The following is a 20,098-nucleotide window of genomic DNA, read 5'->3' as shown; positions in this document are numbered from 1 at the left end:
ATGCAGACAGAATGCTGTGCGTTTCGACCTAGTACCTCAGTCTTCATCAGATAGCGCCTACACAGAGGAGTAACCATTCTTGAACTTTGTTTGGAATAGTCTTTTCTTCTGATACTACTGGTTTTTACCAGCCACTGATGCACACGCTGAAGGCCTGCACGCGGCAAACTAACCGAGTCCATACACTCAACAGGTTTTAAAATGGAGCTGTGCCGACGACCTTGCACAACCACAGAAGAGGAGTGTACATAGAACCTCTTGTTTGTACACTCTCCTGTCTACCTGTCCATACACCCCTATGAACCTTAGAGGAGCACCTGTGTCTCTTTTTCCCTACTCTAAACATATAACTTAAAAGACTAATTCAAGAAACAAAATAAAATGTATTACACTACAACATGCACAGTTCACAAACAGAGTAAAATCTTTATTTCACGCAGCCATGACAAGAATTAGAACATTGCCATTTTAAAAAGGCACTTGCCACCAACACTAATACTCCTCTCCTTCATCATCATCGCCTTCTACAGAATCTGTGCCAACCTCTTCATAATCCTTCTCCAAAGCAGCCAAATCCTCCCGGGCTTCAGAGAACTCTCCTTCTTCCATGCCTTCACCGACATACCAATGCACAAAAGCACGCTTTGCATACATCAGGTCAAACTTGTGATCCAGGCGTGCCCAGGCCTCTGCTATGGCAGTGGTATTACTGAGCATACAAACTGCCCTCTGTACCTTTGCCAAATCACCACCAGGGACAGCAGTAGGAGGTTGATAATTTATTCCCACCTGAAGACGAAAAAAGTTATATACTTTATAGTACACTGACCGAAAAAGGATTTAACAAACCTACATCTAGATTACTGAAACAAACAAACATAAAACCACCACACCATTTTAACGCCTTGCCTGCTTGGTGCCCTACAAAAACAAAATTATATATTTTGTAATGTAATGTGAAGGTCTACAGCATAAAACATGGGAAAGCCTTACACAGGCAATTTAATAATAAACAAATTTTCACAATTTATGTCCTACCAATGCTTTAAATATGGCAGATAGATTCAGTTGGACACGGATTCCTTAGTTGTTAATGAAGAGCAACCTGGGCGTACGTTTTGTCAGAAATGGTCACATGTGGTACAGCCCTGTTTTGGAATGCACCAATTTCTGGTTTAGAGACATAATGGACTCCTTTTTTGCTTATTTTAATGATATACTAAATATTTGCCATGAACCGAGACCAATGGGGAGGCCCAGGAATTACCATGTTCTGGCCGGCATGCTACTGGTGGCCATATACTCCTATGAACTATTGCTCAGGGTTATCGGCCATTGCAAGGCACCTACTGCAAGTTATGCAGGAGGAGATCCTTCCCAATCACATATTGAGGCAGAAGAGCAGTCTGCAGATCCATATGGCTACATAGAAAGCAACATAAAGGTTTATTACTTTTTAAGCAAATAGAGCTTATCTATAATTTAATGAGAAATTAAAGCGGTACGACCGTCTCAGATATCTATGGCATATTCATAGCTGGGACCTGCATCTATCACGAGATTGGGGGCTCCCCCAGACCACATAGTGAGACGGCTGCTATGCTCCATCCATAATTCCCAGAATGTTTATAGAACCCCAAACACCTCTGCACGCTGCCTTTACGCAGCGGCCATCCCACCATGCTGAGTTGGGGAACCCCTGATTTAGATAAGATACAGATCGCAGATCTGAGACCCAAATCTATCAGACATTTATGGCATATCCTATGGATAGGAGAATACCCCTTTAAGTAACATTCTAATATACTTTGTTAAATCAATTCCTCACGGTTTTTAGGTCCATCCTGTGAGTAGGTGATAAAATGTTAAGTGGGGAAACTCTTAATAGGTTGGTTATCTTAAACAGCATCAAATGCTGAACTACAAATAATTCCGCCTAACCGTAAACTTTTTAAACAAACTGTAATAAAATGCTATGAACTTGTTTTCCTTGAGCAGGGACACGCAATGAGAATGGACCTTGAATTTCTGTGCGATCACTTATATGTGGGATTCTGACCTGCCTGCGTGCAGTGGTATTAAGGGGTCTATTGTTACTCATTTCTATGTATTATGTGATAGTGCTGATTACCATGTGAATTCGTTATATGCAGGACTGTTAATGTTATGTTCTCATGAATGGATTTTGTATGTAAAACTACAATAAACCGAGATTAAAAAAAAAAAAAGCTATACAAACTCTACTGTAACAAAAAATAAAAAAATAATTACTGGAACGGAGCCTCACCTTAAATCCTGTTGGACACCAATCCACAAATTGTATACTGCGCTTCGTCTTAATAGCGGCAATAGCAGCATTCACATCTTTGGGTACCACATCTCCACGGTACAACATGCAACATGCCATGTATTTACCATGTCTTGGATCACACTTCACCATCTGATTTGATGGCTCAAAGCAGGCATTTGTTATTTCTGAAACTGAAAGCTGCTCATGGTAAGCCTTCTCAGCAGAAATAATAGGAGAATAGGTGACCAGAGGAAAGTGGATGCGGGGATATGGCACCAGGTTGGTTTGGAATTCTGTCAAATCGACATTGAGTGCTCCATCAAAACGCAGAGAAGCTGTAATAGAAGAGACTATCTGGCCAATCAAACGGTTCAGATTGGTGTATGAGGGACGCTCAATGTCTAGATTCCGTCTGCAAATATCATAAATTGCTTCATTATCGACCATAAAGGCACAGTCTGAATGCTCCAGTGTTGTATGTGTTGTCAGAATGGAGTTGTATGGCTCCACTACAGCTGTGGAAACCTGTGGGGCTGGGTAGATGGCAAACTCCAGTTTTGACTTTTTGCCATAATCCACGGAGAGTCTCTCCATGAGTAATGAAGTGAAACCTGAGCCTGTACCCCCACCAAAGCTGTGAAAGATCAGGAAGCCCTGGAGACCTGTACACTGATCAGCCTGGAAAACAACAAAAGATACAGGTCAACAATTAAAATTATACTGAAGCATTTTAAATTTGGTATATATTTATTGAGAATATGAAATCATGCCTAGCCAAATGAAATGGCTTCAATAAGAATGAAGTCTGATCCACCTGGCTGCTTTGTGAGTGGGATTTACATTGATCCTGAATGGTAAACACCATCTACAAAGCAGTCTTAGGGTGCATTTACATTAACACTGATGTGTGACTATGCCCTTATTGATTAAACAGATTCATTCAGATAAAAAAAGGAAGAAAATACGTCCTATACTGTAATTTATTTGTGCATATTTATAACTTGCTAGTACCTACCAACTTCCTCACTCTTTCCAACACCAAGTCTATAATTTCCTTTCCCACAGTGTAGTGCCCACGAGCATAGTTGTTAGCAGCATCCTCCTTGCCAGTAATAAGTTGCTCAGGGTGGAAAAGTTGACGGTAAATTCCACCTCGAACCTCATCTGAAATGTAAAAATTCCACTTGTTATTATCTGGGATTGGTTTATTTGATTTCTTAATATATCTTCAGTGGTTGGGGGCTCAATTTTTCTGACACAGAACACCAAATCCCCTGCACAGCTATAGTTAAATAACAAAGTACAGTCTGCCTACAACCACCACTAGAGGGAGCTTACTGCATACAATTTGCAATATGCTCCCATTATTGCATTATTGGTGACAGCCAGAATGGTATAAAACGGTCTATGCTGGGGTTTTAGAGCTTTATCAGAAAGACATGGCTCTGACTGCAATAAAGATTAAAAGGGTATTTGCATCATAAGTGATGACATATTGCTAGGATTTCAGTGAAGGTCCAACCTTTGAAACCCCTGCTTATCATGTGAACAAAGAGGTGGAAGCCCCTTTGGCTTGTTCATCCTCCACAGTGGCACTCCAGTTCACCTAATGTGTAGGGAATGGTGATACAGCTCAAGTCAAGAATGTGGTGTTTTGTTGCTCTTCCCTGCACTTCACCAATCCTCAGAATATAGGACCTGCAGCAATAGTTGAGGTCACAGCAGTCTGACCACCATGTATCAGGAAGTAATGGCGTATCCCAGCAATATGCCATCACTTCTAATGGTAGTAGAATCTCTTTAAGAAATATACCAGCACAGAATGTAGGACCTAAAAATTACATTGTTTTAAAAGACATTTACTTTAACCCCTACCCGCACCAGGACGTAACTGTCCGTCGTTGCGGGAGGTTACTTCCCGCACGAGGAAGTATAGTTACTGAGTTATTCCCGGTGCACACTGTCGGCGACAGTGTGCACCGGGAAGTCAGCTGTCGCCGACAGCTGACACTCCCCTCTTGCCGGCCAGCGGTCCTTTGCCGCTGATTTTGGCGAATTAACCCCTTAAATTCGGCGATCGGGTGCAATTGCCGAATTTTAGGGGTTTTTAGCATATCGGCAGACCCCCGTCCGAAATCGCGGGGTCTGCCGATAGTTAGTATGGCAAACGGAAGCCAAACAATGGCTTCCGGGTCTGCCATGGACGGAAGCCCATCAGGACCAACCTTCGGCTGGTCCTGATAGAGTGACAGAAAGTTACTGTGCCGTTCCCGATGCACACTGTCGGCGACAGTGTGCATCGGGAACTTCGAGATCAGCTGTCCCCGACAGCTGACACTCTCCAGTGTTGCCGATCAGCGGCTCATCGCCGCTGATTTCGGCAATTAACCCATTACATGCGGGGCTCGATTGCAATCTCCGCATGTAGCGGGTTTGTAGCGCATCAGCAGCCCCCATGCAATCGTGGGGGCTTCTGATGCTTGTGATGGCACCCGGGGGCCAGACAACGGCCCCCAGGTCTGCCATGTAGGTCAGCCTATGAGGATCAGCCTCTGCTGATCCTCGTAGACCAACTGTCAGAGTGACTGTGACATCACACTGACAGTTGGAATACATTACACTACCTAGGTAGTGTAATGTATTCTAGCAGCGATCAAAGCTGCAGGTAAAAAAAAGAAAGTGTAAAAAGTAAAAAAAAAGTTAATAAAAATGTTTTATAAAAGTGTAAAAATAAAAGGTTTTGTTTTCCTATAAGTCATTTATTATAGTGAAAAATGAAAACGTTAAAAAAAAGTACACATATTTGGTATCGCCGCGTTCGTAACGGCCCAAACTATGAAACTATAATGTTAATTTTTCCGCACGGTGAACGCAGCAAACAAAATAAACGGAAAACTGTCAGCATCGCTATTTTTTAATCACCACCCCTCCCAAGATATAGAATAAAAAGTGATCAAAAAGTCGCATTTACCCCAAAATGGTACCAATAAAAACTACAACCGTCCCGCAAAAAACAAGACCTCCCACAGCTTTTTGGACAAAAATAAAAAAAAGTTACGGTTCAGAATAGCGTGTCACAGAAATAAATTTTATAGAAACTTAATTTTATTGTGCAAACGCTGCAAAACGTAAAAAAAAACTATACACATATGGTATCGGCGTAATCGTACCGACCGGCAGAATAAATTAAAACGTAATTTATTGCGCACGGTGAACGCTGTAATAAATAAAGAATTTAAAGCGCCAAAATTTTTTGGTCACCTTGGCTCTAAAAAAAGATCCTGAGGGGCCAAAATGCTCACTATACCCCTAGAAAAATTCCTTGAGGGGTGTAGATTCCAAAATAGGGTGACTTTTGGGGCGTTTCCACAGTTTTGGTCCCTCCGGTTCATTGCAAACCCGACATGGCACTGAAAACCAATCCAGCAAAATCTGCGCTCCAAAATCCATAAGGCGCTCCCTCCCTCCTGAGCCCTACTGTGGGTCCAAACATCAGTTTACGACCACATATGGGGTATTGCCGTAATCGGCAGAAATTGCTTTACAAATGTTGGGCGGCTTTTTCTCCTTTACTCCTTGTAAAAATGAAAAAAATTCTATGTTTCCACAGAAAAATAGGTGATTTTCTTCTTCACAGACTAATTCCACTAAATTCTGCAAAAAAAACTGTGGGGTCAAAATGCTAACTATACCCCTAGAAAAATGCCTTGAGGGGTGTAGTTTCCAAAATGCGGTCATTTTTTGGGGGTTTCGACTGTTTAGGTACCACAAGACCTCCTCAAACCAGACATGGTGCCTAAAATATATTCCTAAAAAAAGGAGGCCCCAAAATCCACTAGGCGCTCCTTTGCTTCTGAGGCCTGTGTTTCAGTCCATTAGGACACTAGGGCCACATGTGGGATATTCCTAAACTGCAGAATCTGGCCAATAAATATTGAGTTGTGTTTCTCTGGTAAAACCTTCTGTGTTACAGATTTTTTTTTATTACAAATGAATTTCGGCAAAAAAAATGAAATTTGTAAATTTCACCTCTACTTTGCCTTAATTCCTGTGAAACGCCTAAAGGGTTAAAATACTTTCTGAATGTGGTTTTTAATACTTTGAGGGGTGCAGTTTTCAAAATGGGGTGATTTATGGGGACTTTCTAATATATAAGGCCCTCAAAGCCACTTCAGAACTGAACTGGTCCCTGAAAAAATAGCCTTTTGAAATTTTATTGAAAATATGAGAAATTGCTGCTAAAGTTCTAAGCCTCATAACGTCCTAGAAAAATAAAAGTACGTGAAAAAAAATGATGCAAACAAAGTAGACATATGGGGGATGTTAACTAGTAACTATTTTGTGTGGTATTACTATCTGTTTCACAAGCAAATACATTAAAATTTAGAAAAATGCTAATTTTTGCACATTTTTGCTAAAATTTGAAGTTTTTCAGAAATAAATATTGAATTTATCGACCAAATTTTTTCACTAACATAAAGTACAATATGTCACGAGAAAACAATCTCAGAATCGCTTGGATAGGTAAAAGCGTTCCAGAGTTATTACCACATAAAGTGACACGTCAGATTTGAAAAAATCATCTGTGTCCACAAGGCCAAAACAGGCTGTGTCCTAAAGGGGTTAAAGAGGCTCTGTCACTAGTTTAGTAATGCCCAATCTCCTAGCTAATCTAATAGGCGCTGTCACACTGATAATACTAGTGAAAATTGGGTCCCAAAACGTTTATCATTTTAAAAGTTATGAGCTAAATATGCAAAAGAGGCTATGCTAGACAAGTGGGTGTCAACACCAGCGATTCTCCTGAGGTGGAGCTTCCTCACAGCCTCTGACGCTGTCCTATCAGCATGAAGCTGCTTCACACAGTGTGAGAAACTGGGGATCCCTTAAAAACAGCCATGTCTCTAGATGTGAACCACCTAGAACAGTAGTATCTGGTGGCATATGAAAGACAAGATTATAATCTTTCATATGGCATCAGGATTGCAGTTCCAGCTGTGAAACAACCAGAGGTATAAAACACAGTCGGGAATGGAAGCGGTTTACTATATAGTCAGGCTGTGTTGCTGGGCAAAAAAGGGGGAGTAGCTGTATAAAGATTGGACAGCGTCATACAGAAAATATTACATCACCCAGAGTGAAAAGAGTTACCTCCCATTTGGCAAGTATAGCCAAATTAGCATATTTAGAAAAAGGCACATCACTTTGAAAAAAAAAATTACACTCTAGTTATTAGCATCATAGCGCCTATTAGATTAGTTAGGAGATAGGGCATTAATAAGCTAGTGACAGATTCTCTTTCCCCCTCCATTTGTACATTGGTGTTTCATTGGGGTGCTGTGTGCCGAAGTACTTACCGTTCCGTGCATCATGTCGTTTTCAGGTCCAGCACCGCCCACATGATCTTCATTCTGACCTGGTAGAATTCGGGCTCCCAATGCATTCCTATGGGTGCCAGAATGAGGCTCCATAAGAATGCATTGAGAGCCTGAGTTCTGTTTTTTTCAAACGCAAAGATTCCAGACCAAGTCAGAATGAAGATCAAGTGGGCGGTGCTGGACCTGAAAACGACGTGATGCACGTTTCAGTAAGTATTCCTGCACACAGCACCCCATTGAAACACCAATGTACAAATGGAGGGGGGAAATAAAATTAAAATGTGGAGTGCTTCTTTAAGGCTTTCCAATGTGAGTATGTTTGATTGTAGTTAACCTAGAGAAGGAGTTAAAAGGAATCCATTACCAAAAGGACCCCTTTAACCTAAAAAAGTATTTCTACCCATAATGTACATATTAGTAACTGTTAGAGCAGTAACCAAACTTAGTCAATTAATTATTTAACCACTTGCGGACCGCCCATAGACTATAAACGTCCCGGCAGTCCACAATTAGCTCTGCAGGGACGTTACAGACAGTCCAGAATATTTACACGGTTTGCTGCTCTGTAGTGGCATTTAACTCCGTGATACAGCGGTCTCTGGACAGCTGACATCATGGAGCTTTGCCCAGAGATCAATCAGCGAGGTCTCTGGCCATGTGATCATTGAGACAACCTGTCACAATTATCACTACACTTTCCCTGTCAGCAACCCCCTCCACGTCGGCGCCCCCCGCTGTAACTTCTCCATCTCCTGGCAGGGGGGGACAACGACGACACTGATAGAACACACGCTTTATTCACCAATAAATATATTTCTTTCCATCTGTCCCATATTTATCCATGTCAGATCTATCTCCTCCATAATAAAGATGATATAATAATCATCTATTTATTTATCTATCTCACATCTATCTGTTTATCTATCTAAATGCAGATTTTTTTTGTGTCATAAATAAGATTACTATTATTTCCATCTATCTAGCCCATATATATTGATATATAGTATTGTTTTAGGCTGGGGCCACACGGCGACTTTGGCCACGACACAGGTCACACAGCCAAAGATTACTATGTTTCATAGCCTACATGGCAAGTACGGACAGTGAATGTGGTCGCGATCATTTTACTTGCAATGTACCGTATTTTACGGACTATAGGACGCTGTTTTTTTCCTAGAAAATATGGTCTAATCTTGTGCTGCATCCTATAGCCTGAAGGCAGACAGCTGTCAGTGTATGAAGAAGCAGGGAAACTGAGCCCAGTGTAATGAAAGCTGCATGTCCTGTACTGGGTGTAAAAAAAATTCTGGGATATCTGCTCACTGAACAGTCACATCTTACACAGAATTCGGTCATCTCACTGTTCAGTGAGCAAATAGCACAGATATTTGTACACACAGCACAGTAAATCTAGGTACTGATCTGCAAGGACGAATATTAATATGTATGAGATGGATGGATACATATATAAAGATATTATAATAATCTATCTAAATTGCAATTTTTTTTTGTGTTATACAAATAAAGATTATTATTTTTATCTACCCATCTATCTTTCATATATGTATAGATGTACTGTACAGTTTTAGGCTGGGGCATCACGGAGACTTTGGTGCGACACTGGTCACATGCACAAATATCACTTTGGAACCAGCTTTGGAAAATTTGTTCTCCAAAAACCAGTTTCTGCACCATTCATTGTAAGCTCACATGCACACATATTTGGTATTGCTGAAGTCGGCAGAAGTCGCCAAATATGTATTCAGGTGTGTTTGCCGAGTGGCATGCACCAGATGTCAAAAAAGGTCACCTAAATTGACATATTTGGAAAAAATATGCCAGTTTCAATTTTCCCCATCAAAGTTAATGAATGGTCTGGAAAAAATAGAGGGCTATAATCTTTTACATGTCACTAAACGAATACCTGGGGGGACGGGGGACGAGGGAGTCTAATTTCCTAAGAGTCATTTTGGGGATGTTGACAGTGTTTTGGCACTTCACAAGATCTGCAATGGTCATATGGTGTCAGCAAACCAGCTTTTTAAAATTTGCTCTCCAAAAGACAGTTTGTGCACCATTCATTTTAAGCTCCGCATTGCACCCAGCATATAAGAAATGCACACATATTTGGTATCGCTGAAGTTGGCAGAAATAGCCAAATATGTATTTAGTTGTGTTTACCCAGTGGCATGCAACAGATGTAAAAAAAAAAAAATCACCTAAAATGACACATTCACATTTAATTTTTTTATTTATTTTCCCTTTTTTTCTTTTACATTTTGAAAAGTTAAAATATATCACTTATATTGTGTAAAAAAAATAAAGCCTCACATGTTCTGAGAAAAACAAGACCAAATACACGTAGGTTGGAAGAGTAATAGAACATCAATTGCTTTTAAATTGGCACATGGCTAAATCTTTAAAATTGGCCTGGTCAGGAATGGGGGGGGGGGGGGGGGGTAAAGGCTCTGGTCAGGAGGTTGATAAACAAATATTCCCAAACTTGTGTTATGGCTTTTACTTCTCATATGGCCATTTTTAAAGGGTACCTGTCACATTGAAAATGCAGTCCATTTAGCAGACAACATGTTATAGAGCAGAAGAATCTGAGCAGAGTGAGATCTATATTTGTGGGAAAAGACTTAGTACAACTTGTAATATAGAAGTATAAATCCCTGCTCACTGTGGGTTAGGAGTCCACTAGGCGGTTATAAACAGAAATTGACAGCTATCTCTGTATACATGCTCATACTGGGAAAGCCGTTAATGACGGAGGTAAGAACGCCCACTGGACTTCTAAGCCCAGAATGGGCAGAGGTTTAGATCTATATATCCCAAGTTACGGTACATAGTTTAGTGGGGAAAAAGACATTGTATATAAATCTACTCCGCTTCTACTGCTCTATAGCGTGCAGATTGGACTACACTTGAATGGAAGTTATTTAAGTCTTCTAATAGAAACCACGAGAACAAGAGAAGCAGATGAGCAGCTTATCAGCAGATTGGCCAAGCAAGACCACATGACTTCATCTGGAGCACATTACACATTTAACGTTAGACCAACCCTGTTTAGCTGCTTCACATCCAAACAGCAGTTAGGGTGTGTTCACATCAGTGTTCGCTTCCCGTTGATGGGTTCCGTCGGACCGTCAGTCGACTCCGTTGTTTTGACTGAATCAATAGCTCAACCAGGAACCATTACGGAATGGAGACAAATGGAAACCATTAGCAACGGAAGCATTACCATTGAAATCAATAGTAATGGAAGCTACGGTTTTCGTTCACCTTTCTGTTGACGGGTTCCTCCGACGCAACACATCAACGGAGAGCGAACTCTGATGTGAAAAGACCTCTAAATGATTTATTTTCCCCACAATCAGTTTATTACTTTTTCACAGGGAACCTAGGTTTTGATGTGTAATGCACAAGTACCACAAACCAGTAATTTACATGGACTACATAATGTGAACCAGTCTTTGCTGGCCAAATATAAAGCTAAATGACTAAGTCCACTGTATGTATTAACATACACTACCGTTCAAAAGTTTAGGGTCACTTAGAAATGTCCTTATTTTTGAAAGAAAAGCAGTTTTTTTCAATGAAGATAACATTAAATTAATCAGAATTACACTCTATACATTGTTAATGTGCTAAATGACTATTCTAGCTGCAAACATCTGGTTTTTAATGCAATATCTACATAGGTGTATAGAGGCCCATTTCCAGCAACCATCACTCCAGTGTTCTAATGGTACATTGTGTTTGCTAACTGTGTTAGAAGGCTAATGGATGATTAGAAAACACTTGAAAACCCTTGTGCAATTATGTTAGCACCGCTGTAAACAGTTTTGCTGTTTAGAGGAGCTATAAAACTGCCCTTCCTTTGAGCTAGTTGAGAATCTGGAGCATTACATTTGTGGGTTCGATTAAACTCTCAAAATGGCTAGAAAAAGAGAGCTTTCATGTGAAACTCGACAGTCTATTCTTGTTCTTAGAAATTAAGGCTATTCCATGCGAGAAATTGCCAAGAAACTGAAGATTTCCTACAACGGTGTGTACTACTCCCTTCAGAGGAAAGCACAAACAGGCTCTAACCAGGGTAGAAAGAAAAGTGGGAGGCCCCGCTGCACAACTGAGCAACAAGACAAGTACATTAGAGTCTCTAGTTTGAGAAATAGACGCCTCACAGGTCCTCAACTGGCAGCTTCATTAAATAGTACCCGCAAAACGCCAGTGTCAACGTCTACAGTGAATAGGCGACTCCGGGATGCTGGCCTTCAGGGCAGAGTGGCAAAGAAAAAGCCATATCTGAGACTGGTTAATAAAAGGAAAATATTAATATAGGCAAAAGCACACAGACATTGGACAGAGGAAGATTGGAAAAAAGTGTTATGGACAGACGAATCGAAGTTTGAGGTGTTTGGATCACACAGAAGAACATTTGTGAGACGCAGAACAACTGAAAAGATGCTGGAAGAGTGCCTGACGCCATCTGTCAAGCATGGTGGAGGTAATGTGATGGTCTGGGGTTGCTTTGGTGCTGGTAAAGTGGGAGATTTGTACAAGGTAAAAGGGATTTTGAATAAGGAAGGCTAGAACTCCATTTTTCAACACCATGCCATACCCTGTGGACAGCGCTTGATTGGAGCCAATTTCATCCTACAACAGGACAATGACCCAAAGCACACCTCCAAATTATGAAAGAACTATTTAGGGAAGAAGCAGGCATCTGGTATTCTATTTGTAATGGAGTGGCCAACGCAGTCACCAGATCTCAACCCCATAGATCTGTTGTGGGAGCAGCTTGATCGTATGGTACGCAAGAAGTGCCCATCAAGCATATCCAACTTGTGGGAGGGGCTTCTGGAAGCATGGGGTGAAATTTCTCCCGATTACCTCAGCAAATTAACAGCTAGAATGCCAAAGGTCTGCAATGCTGGAATTGCTGCAAATGGAGCATTCCAAGACCAAAGCAAAGTTTGAAGGAGAAATTATTATTTAAAATAAAAATCATTATTTCTAACCTTGTCAATGTCTTGACTATATTTTCTAGTCATTTTGCAACTCAATTGATAAATATAAGTGTGAGTTTTCATGGAAAACACAAAATTGTCTGGGTGAGCCCAAACTTTTGAACGGTAGTGTATGTAAACCAAACAAAAAGCAAAGGCTGAAATGTGAGAAACTAATCAAGGTCCATACAGCAAATCTGAGTCCACTGGATTAGTAAGGTTGTCCTAAAACACTGGGACAGTTGTTAAAACCGGAGAAAAGCATCACGTGGAATTTGTACATCCCATTTGCTTGAGTCTACAACATTTAAAAATAGACATGTCGAAAACTAAGCAACCATACTTGTTAAGCAAACTGGATAAGAAACGATATCAAGAGCCAGTATTCTTCTCTGGCTTGAACTCCTGTTAGATTAGAGGTTTTAGAATGCCACTTTTTCTCAGGGACCCACAAAGTAAAAACACCTGCCAGTCATCAGTTGGGAGACATATCTGTCATCTAGTCAATAGGACAAAAAAAATAATAATAATTTCACTCCTTAGAGAATTTCAAACCTATAAAGGAGGACTCATCATATTTTCTACACCCCCTCCCATGTAATTTGTACCTTAGTATAGATTTGGAGCTGTAACACAATACCTATTACTGCAGGTTCAAGATCTACAAAGACAGCTCTTGGGACATGTTTTCCAGCTCCTGTCTCGCTAAAGAATGTGTTGAAAGAGTCATCTCCTCCACCAATTGTTTTGTCGCTTGGCATCTGTCCATTGGGTTGGATACCATGCTCCAGGCAGTACAGCTCCCAGCAGGCATTACCAATCTGAACACCAGCCTGCCCCACATGGATGGAAATGCATTCACGCTGTGGAAGAAGACAAACATTAAATTAAAGCAGTCACAATTTTACAACCCTGAGGGCTAGTTACAGAGTATGGCCACCCTTACATTAGTGCAATAAAAATAAAAGTTGTAGCTAAAATTAAGCGAGTACTCAAATAGCCTTAAAGAGGCTCTGTCACCAGATTACAAGTGCCCTGTCTCCTACATAAGGAGATGGGCACTATAATGTAGGTGACAGCAGTGCTTTTTATTTAGAAAAACTATTTTTAACACTTTATTAGCGATTTTAGCTTTATGCTGATTACTTTCTTAATGCCCAACTGGGCGTGTTTTTACTTTAGACCAAGTGGGCGTTGTACAGAGGAGTGTATGACGCTGACCAATCAGCGTCATACACTTCTCTCCATTCATTTCCTGAGCGCATAGTGACACTGCGTTATTCACTATGTGCTGTCTTATACTGACACATTAACGTTACTGAAGTGTTTAGACAGTGACTAGACATTCCTTCCAGCCAGGACGGGCTGTCTATTCACAATCCCGACACTTCGCTAACGTTTCTGTGGTACTTACAGCAGAGCAAGCGTAATCTCGGTGTAACCTGTCATTTAGAGCGTGATCTCGCGAGATTACGCTTGCTCTGCTGTAACTACCACAGAAACGTTCCCGTAGCGTCAGGATTGTGAATAGACATCCCGTCCTGGCTGGAAGGAATGTCTATTCACTGTCAAGACACTTCAGTAACGTTAATGTGTTAGTATAAGACAGCACATACTGATCTAGAAGGATCCCTATGCGCTTAGGAAATGAATGGAGAGAAGTGTATGACGCTGATTGGTCAGCGTCATACACTCCTCTGTACAACGCCCACTTGGTCTAAAGTAAAAACACGCCCAGTTGGGCATTAAGAAACTAATTACCATAAAGCTAAAATCACTAATAACGTGGTAAAAATAGATTTTTTTTTCTAACTAAAAAGCACTGCTGTCACCTACATTATAGCGCCGATCTACTTATATAGGAGACAGGACACTTACAATGTGGTGACAGAGCCTCTTTAAAGAGATTCTGTCACCAGATTATAAGTGCCCTATCTCCTACATAATGCGATTGGCGCAGTAATGTAGATAACAGTGGTTTTTATTTTGAAAAAAGATCATTTTTGACCAAGTTATAAGCAATTTTAGATTTATGCTAAATCGTTTTTTAAAAGACAACTGGTTTTTACTTTTTATCAACTGGGCATTGTAAAGAGAAGTGTATGACACTGACCAATCAGCGTCATACACTTCTCATTGTTACAGTGTGATTGTGCCGTGAAAGAAGCTGGGCTGGAACAATGAGAAGTGTATGACGCTGATTGGTCAGTGTCATACACTTCTCTTTACAAAGCCCAGTTGGTAAAAAGTAAAAACATGCCCAGTTGTCTATTAAGAAACGAATTAGCATAAATCTAAAATTGTTCATAACTTTGTCAAAAATGATTGTTTCCACTGTTATATATATTACAGCGCCGATCAGATTATGTAGGAGATAGGGCACTTATAATCTGGTGACAGAGCCTCTTTAATGTAAAACAAATCTACCATTTGGAGTCTAAAGCTCCTATACATCTCCATGGTTACAACTACAACCAAACCTTGTATGTATTCTGATCCTGCAGTCATTGGTTACTCTATTCTTTCTGTTCTCTACTTGCTAACCTTGGCCAGGTGGAAGGGAGTACTATTAGACTATGCAGGTTTTTTGTAGTCAGTAATCATGGAGACTCCTAGTAGCTGTAGACAAGACTATTTGCAAAGTTTAATTTTATTTTAGATGCATTGGAACAATTGGTTACAAAAGTGTACATTCCCTTTAAACTACACTTGCAGATTATTAGGGAATCCGAAGAACTCTTATGAATAGCTGCAAGTGCAGTACCCAAATACATTTATGTAGGTCACCTATTATAATACAGTGATGCTGCCTGGTACCATGCCACCAGTTCTTCCTACATCAGAAGATTGTGAAAGCCAAAATACTTTCTTGGGTAAAAAAAAAATTAAAAAGAGGTATTCTGGTTACAAGTTACCCCCTATCCGTAGGGTAAGGGGTAACTTGCAGATCGGTGGGTGTTTGACAGCTGGGGCCCCCAACGTTTACGAGGGTCACGAACCCCTCGTTTGAACCAAGCGGCGGGTCGCACATGCGCACTGCCGCTCCATTCATTCTCTATGGGAATAGTTTGACTATTTCCGGCGCTGCCATAGAGAATGAATGGAGCGGCAGTGCGCATGAGCGACCTGCCGCTCGATTCAAATGATGGTTTCGGACACACACCAATCAGCCAGTTACCCCCTACGCTACAGCTATGGGGTAAATTCTTGTAACGGAAATACCCTTTTAAGTTAAAAATTTAATAGGAGAGCAAAATATAAAACCTCAAAATAAATGTTTATGGTAATATTTGTAAAATCGAAAAAAAAGGCTATAATAGGCCACTCCCTAAGGGGGTACATTTTTAAGGACGCTGCAATTTATTTCCATTGAAGTAGTCGTATGAGGGCTTGTTTTTTACAGTACAAGTTGTATATTTTTTTATTGGCATCCTTTAGGGGTACATATAATGTATTGAAAAACTTTTTTGTGGGGGAGTGAAAATCAACAGCAATTTTGCCAACGTTCCTAGGTTTCGTTTTTACAGTATTCTGTGCTATATAAATGACGATAAAACTTTAATCTGCAGGTCAGTACAATTATGGCAATACCAAATTTATATTTGTCTTTTTAATGCTTTACTACCTATAAAAAAAAAAATTTCCCTGGATTTATTGACTTTCATTGGTACTATTTTGGGGTACATGCGACTCTTTGATCGCTTTTTATTCAGTTATTCATTGGGGGGGGGGGACAGAAATTGGGGACTTGACCATGTATGAGCTTGATCACTGATAGGATGATTGTTAGTGTTACATGCAGTGTATCTTATTAGGCCCCTGGCAGACCTGGGAGCCTTTTTTAGACTACCGACTACCATGACAAACCATTGGCACCCCTCAATTGTGCCATGGTGGAGGGCCAATGGGATGACAGAGGGAGCCATCTAAGGGGTTAAACAGCCAGTATTGGCATCTAATGGGTTTACCGTCCAGGATCGACTATTGCAGCTGTATATTACAGCTAACACCCACTAATGGCACAGGCTCAGCTCCATACTGCACAACACCAACACATATGTAGCGGCTGTGCAGTATTACAGCTTCCTCTTGAGTGAATGGGAGAAAGTGTTAATACTCTGCACACCCGCCACAAACGTGACAGTATTTTGCAGTATGGAGCTGTTTAAGCAATGAAAGTGAAAGCGGCACTCACTAGAGGCCCCTTTAAACGGCTGGTCGGACCGCCACCAATCAGGTATTGATGACCTCATGTGGATAGGCCATCAATTTTACTTCACCAGATAACCCCTTAAAGCTGGGAGAGCCTACTGTGTGGGAGGAGACTGAGCGCCGTGTATTTAGTTGGGATCTATGAAGCCATCTTACTTCATGCCGTATGTTATTAGCAGCAATGTAAGAGGAGTCTCCTGAGTATTATGGAGCATCGCAGAGGCTAGAAAAGTGCAGCAGAGGTAAAGTCCGTCAGCTTTCTCCTCCGTGACTGCTGCAGGTTCTATGTGTAGTGAGAAACTCAGATTGAGGCCCCCTGCACATGCCCGTAATCCTTCATTACGGGAACGGCCGGCCACGGACAGCCACCCGCATTTTCGGCCTGTGCTCCCATATAAAGTATGGGAGAATGGTCCGTAAAAAGCAAAAGATAGGACTTGTCCTATCTTTTGCGGAGGCTTTCTACGGCCCAGTGTCAATAGAACCGAATGGGTCCTGACCCTTTACAAGCAGCTGTCTACTCCTCCTGCAGCTGGGCTGCATAATACACAAAGAAATCTTATTACATGGCTGGTAAATAATATTCTGTATTAACTCCAACATGACCTTGAGTAAACATTTCATCCAATTTGCATTTCACCCACTCCTCAACCATTACAATGCATTGCTGAATTACAGACTCGCTTTGGTGAATTTATGAGAAAAATACACATTGTATTTTATTTACAAAACAGGAGAATTCATTCACTCAGTTCTTCCCGTCTAGATCTGAGCACAAGAATCCTCTTTGCCACTCAGATGCTATATAGAATAAGCCCCACTCAGAAGAGAATGTCAGATTTAGACCTCACCACTAAAATAAGTGAAAACTGTCCTGTAATACTAAGGAAGAACCTCTGCTCTGTTAATTAATGATATGTATAAGAAATAATCCTTATTTACTTTGTTACTTTTTTGTTTTCTCAGAACTGATAGGTCCTCTAACTGACTTATGTTTTAGTGTATCTACACAAGAAAATTCTGGTGCTAGAAGAAAACCAGTAATAGGGAAAAAAAATAAAAAAATGTCCCAGCATCATTTAAAACACTGACAAGCATTTTAATGTATTTTTATTAATGGAAGCTAATGCTGGTTGATGATCTAGCATAAAAATGTAAAACAGAACATCAATTTAGCCCACATACGTACACAGCCACACCCTGATCTACACAGATGTTACATAATCCAGATCTGAAGTCACATCCTGTCAGATGCAGGGACAGGTGACAGAACAGACTTAAGGCGCAAGCGCAAGAATTCCGGCTACTGCTAGTTTCCGCCCAGAGGCAGTGGGCGGAGCGGGAAGACTGAAGTTCATTGGTCATGTGATTACACGTCAGAGAAGGAGAAAAAAAACTAGAGTTAAAAGCCCGTACACGTTCTTGATTCGTAGCAGCCGCCATGTTCAGCTACAATTACCACAGCTGGGGGCTCAAATAGTAGGAGAACAGCAGCTCAAGCTTATCTGCCTTATACAAGTGCCCACACACGCAGAGCAACAAGTACAAACAGCAACACCTTTCGCCTGAACGTAACAGCGGTTAAAACTTGATCTACTGGTCTCGGGGTGGGCACGCCCGCATTGGAAGTCAGTTCACCCACCCAGAGAGGAGTCATCACCCCACCCATGCAACGTCAGGCATGAATTTCCTCAAACTCCTGGCGCTACTAGTTGTTTAGGTGAAATTCGATATGGCGACCTTTGGACTCCGCCTCTGTACGCTTTAAGAGGGTCACATTGACCAACCTTACACGAACCGAGAACATATCGAGTAACCAAAAACCCCGGTACCAGTTTCTCTAATCCAGACAGCGAACGTTACCCTCACTAAAGCAAGACATTACACTATTTCGAAGCAGGAAGCATTACGGATACTGAAAGCCGCTGTCACCCGAGAAGTTATAAAAGTTTTGGCGCCAATTCCCCTTGTCCTCACCGTAAGTTAAACCCCATAATTCTACAGCTGTCTTACCATGATTGTGATTGGTCAAGGTCCACAAAACAACAAAGAAAGTAACAAACAAACGAATAGTATGTTTCAAAAGAAGTCGACAACCGGTCCGGCTCCGTTGACTATAGACGCGCTACGGGTCTCCGCCAACACAGCAACTGTTCGTTCGCGGCGAAGAACTTTGCTTTATAGCCCCCGGTAAGGGCGTATGCGGAGCTCATTGGTCAACCGGGAAGAGTGCAGTCGTGTAATTGGATAGAGATTGTTTGAATACGTTTCACTGAGGAAAGATTGGTGAATTTGTACTAAGCACAGGGAGGGCTCAATGTACGGGTGACATTCCTGACAGCAGAGGGCTGGAAGGACTTTACAATTACGTCACCGTTGTGCGAGTTGTTTGTCGCTGTGACACAAACTTCAGCACTGAGCACGTTCTGAGTGATATACAGCAGGTCGCCAATGCAGCTCCTGTCAGGAAAATGTGGTGCAACATGGAAATGTGACATTCTAGGAGAGAATTTTCTAGAACACATTCATAATGCTGGTTACATTGCCAGTAGATGACCAGTGTGCTTGCAAGTAGTTGTCTGAGGAAGCAAGTTGCGTAGGACAGAAATTAAAAAGGTCTATTTTCTGTAAAGTGGAGGTTCACATGGCTTATTTTGAGGCGTTTTTTTTTAGGGTAAAACACTTGTATAAAGCTATGTTCACACAGTGGGTTTTTTTTTTTACGCGGAACTCGCACCATCAAAAACGACCCTAAAATGCCTCTCATTGATTTCAATGCCCCATCTTCCTGCGTTTACGCCTCTGACCTCCCATTAACTTCAATGGGAGGCAGAGAAAGCGTATTTCGCTGCGTTTTATGCCCACGGCACTCAATGGCCGCAAGCAAAAAACGCAGCGAAAATCGTCGTGGAGGGAGGAAAATCTGCCTCAAACTTCCAAACGGAATTTTGAAGCAGAAATTCCGCCTGCAAAAAACTCAGTGTGAACATAGACTAAGGGTATGTTCACGCGCCAACTCAAAAAAGTCTCAAAACACGGAGCTGTTTTCAAGGGAAAACAGCTCCTGATTTTTAGACGTTTTTTAAGCCACTCACGATTTTTGCAGCGTTTTTTTATGGCCGTTTTTGGAGCTTTTTTCAATAGTTTATGGAAAACTGCTCCAAAAACGTCCCAAGAAGTGACCTGCACTTTTTCGGCCTTTTTTT

The 20,098-nt window shown here is 41.2% G+C and overlaps 1 protein-coding gene across 2 annotated transcripts; it reads right to left on the bottom strand.

Annotated features, from left to right (window-relative positions):
- Positions 1 to 401: 401 nt before the first annotated feature.
- LOC142743098 (tubulin alpha chain, testis-specific-like) lies at positions 402 to 19,069 on the bottom strand. Of its 2 annotated transcripts, none has more exons than XM_075853491.1 (5): positions 18,906 to 19,069; positions 13,321 to 13,543; positions 3,306 to 3,454; positions 2,288 to 2,968; positions 402 to 789 (listed from the first exon to the last, which is right to left on the bottom strand). In XM_075853491.1, exons 1-5 carry the CDS (start codon positions 18,906 to 18,908, stop codon positions 493 to 495), a joined length of 1,353 nt encoding a protein of 450 aa, XP_075709606.1. In that variant the 5' UTR covers positions 18,909 to 19,069; the 3' UTR covers positions 402 to 492. The 2 variants fall into 2 exon arrangements, with proteins under 2 accessions (XP_075709606.1, XP_075709607.1); XM_075853492.1 differs by lacking the exon at positions 18,906 to 19,069 and adding an exon at positions 18,082 to 18,098.
- Positions 19,070 to 20,098: the final 1,029 nt, after the last annotated feature.

This window comes from Rhinoderma darwinii, chromosome 2 (genome assembly GCF_050947455.1).
Source record: "Rhinoderma darwinii isolate aRhiDar2 chromosome 2, aRhiDar2.hap1, whole genome shotgun sequence".
NCBI lineage: Eukaryota > Metazoa > Chordata > Amphibia > Anura > Rhinodermatidae > Rhinoderma > Rhinoderma darwinii.
This window is presented reverse-complemented; position numbering and strand designations above follow the sequence as displayed.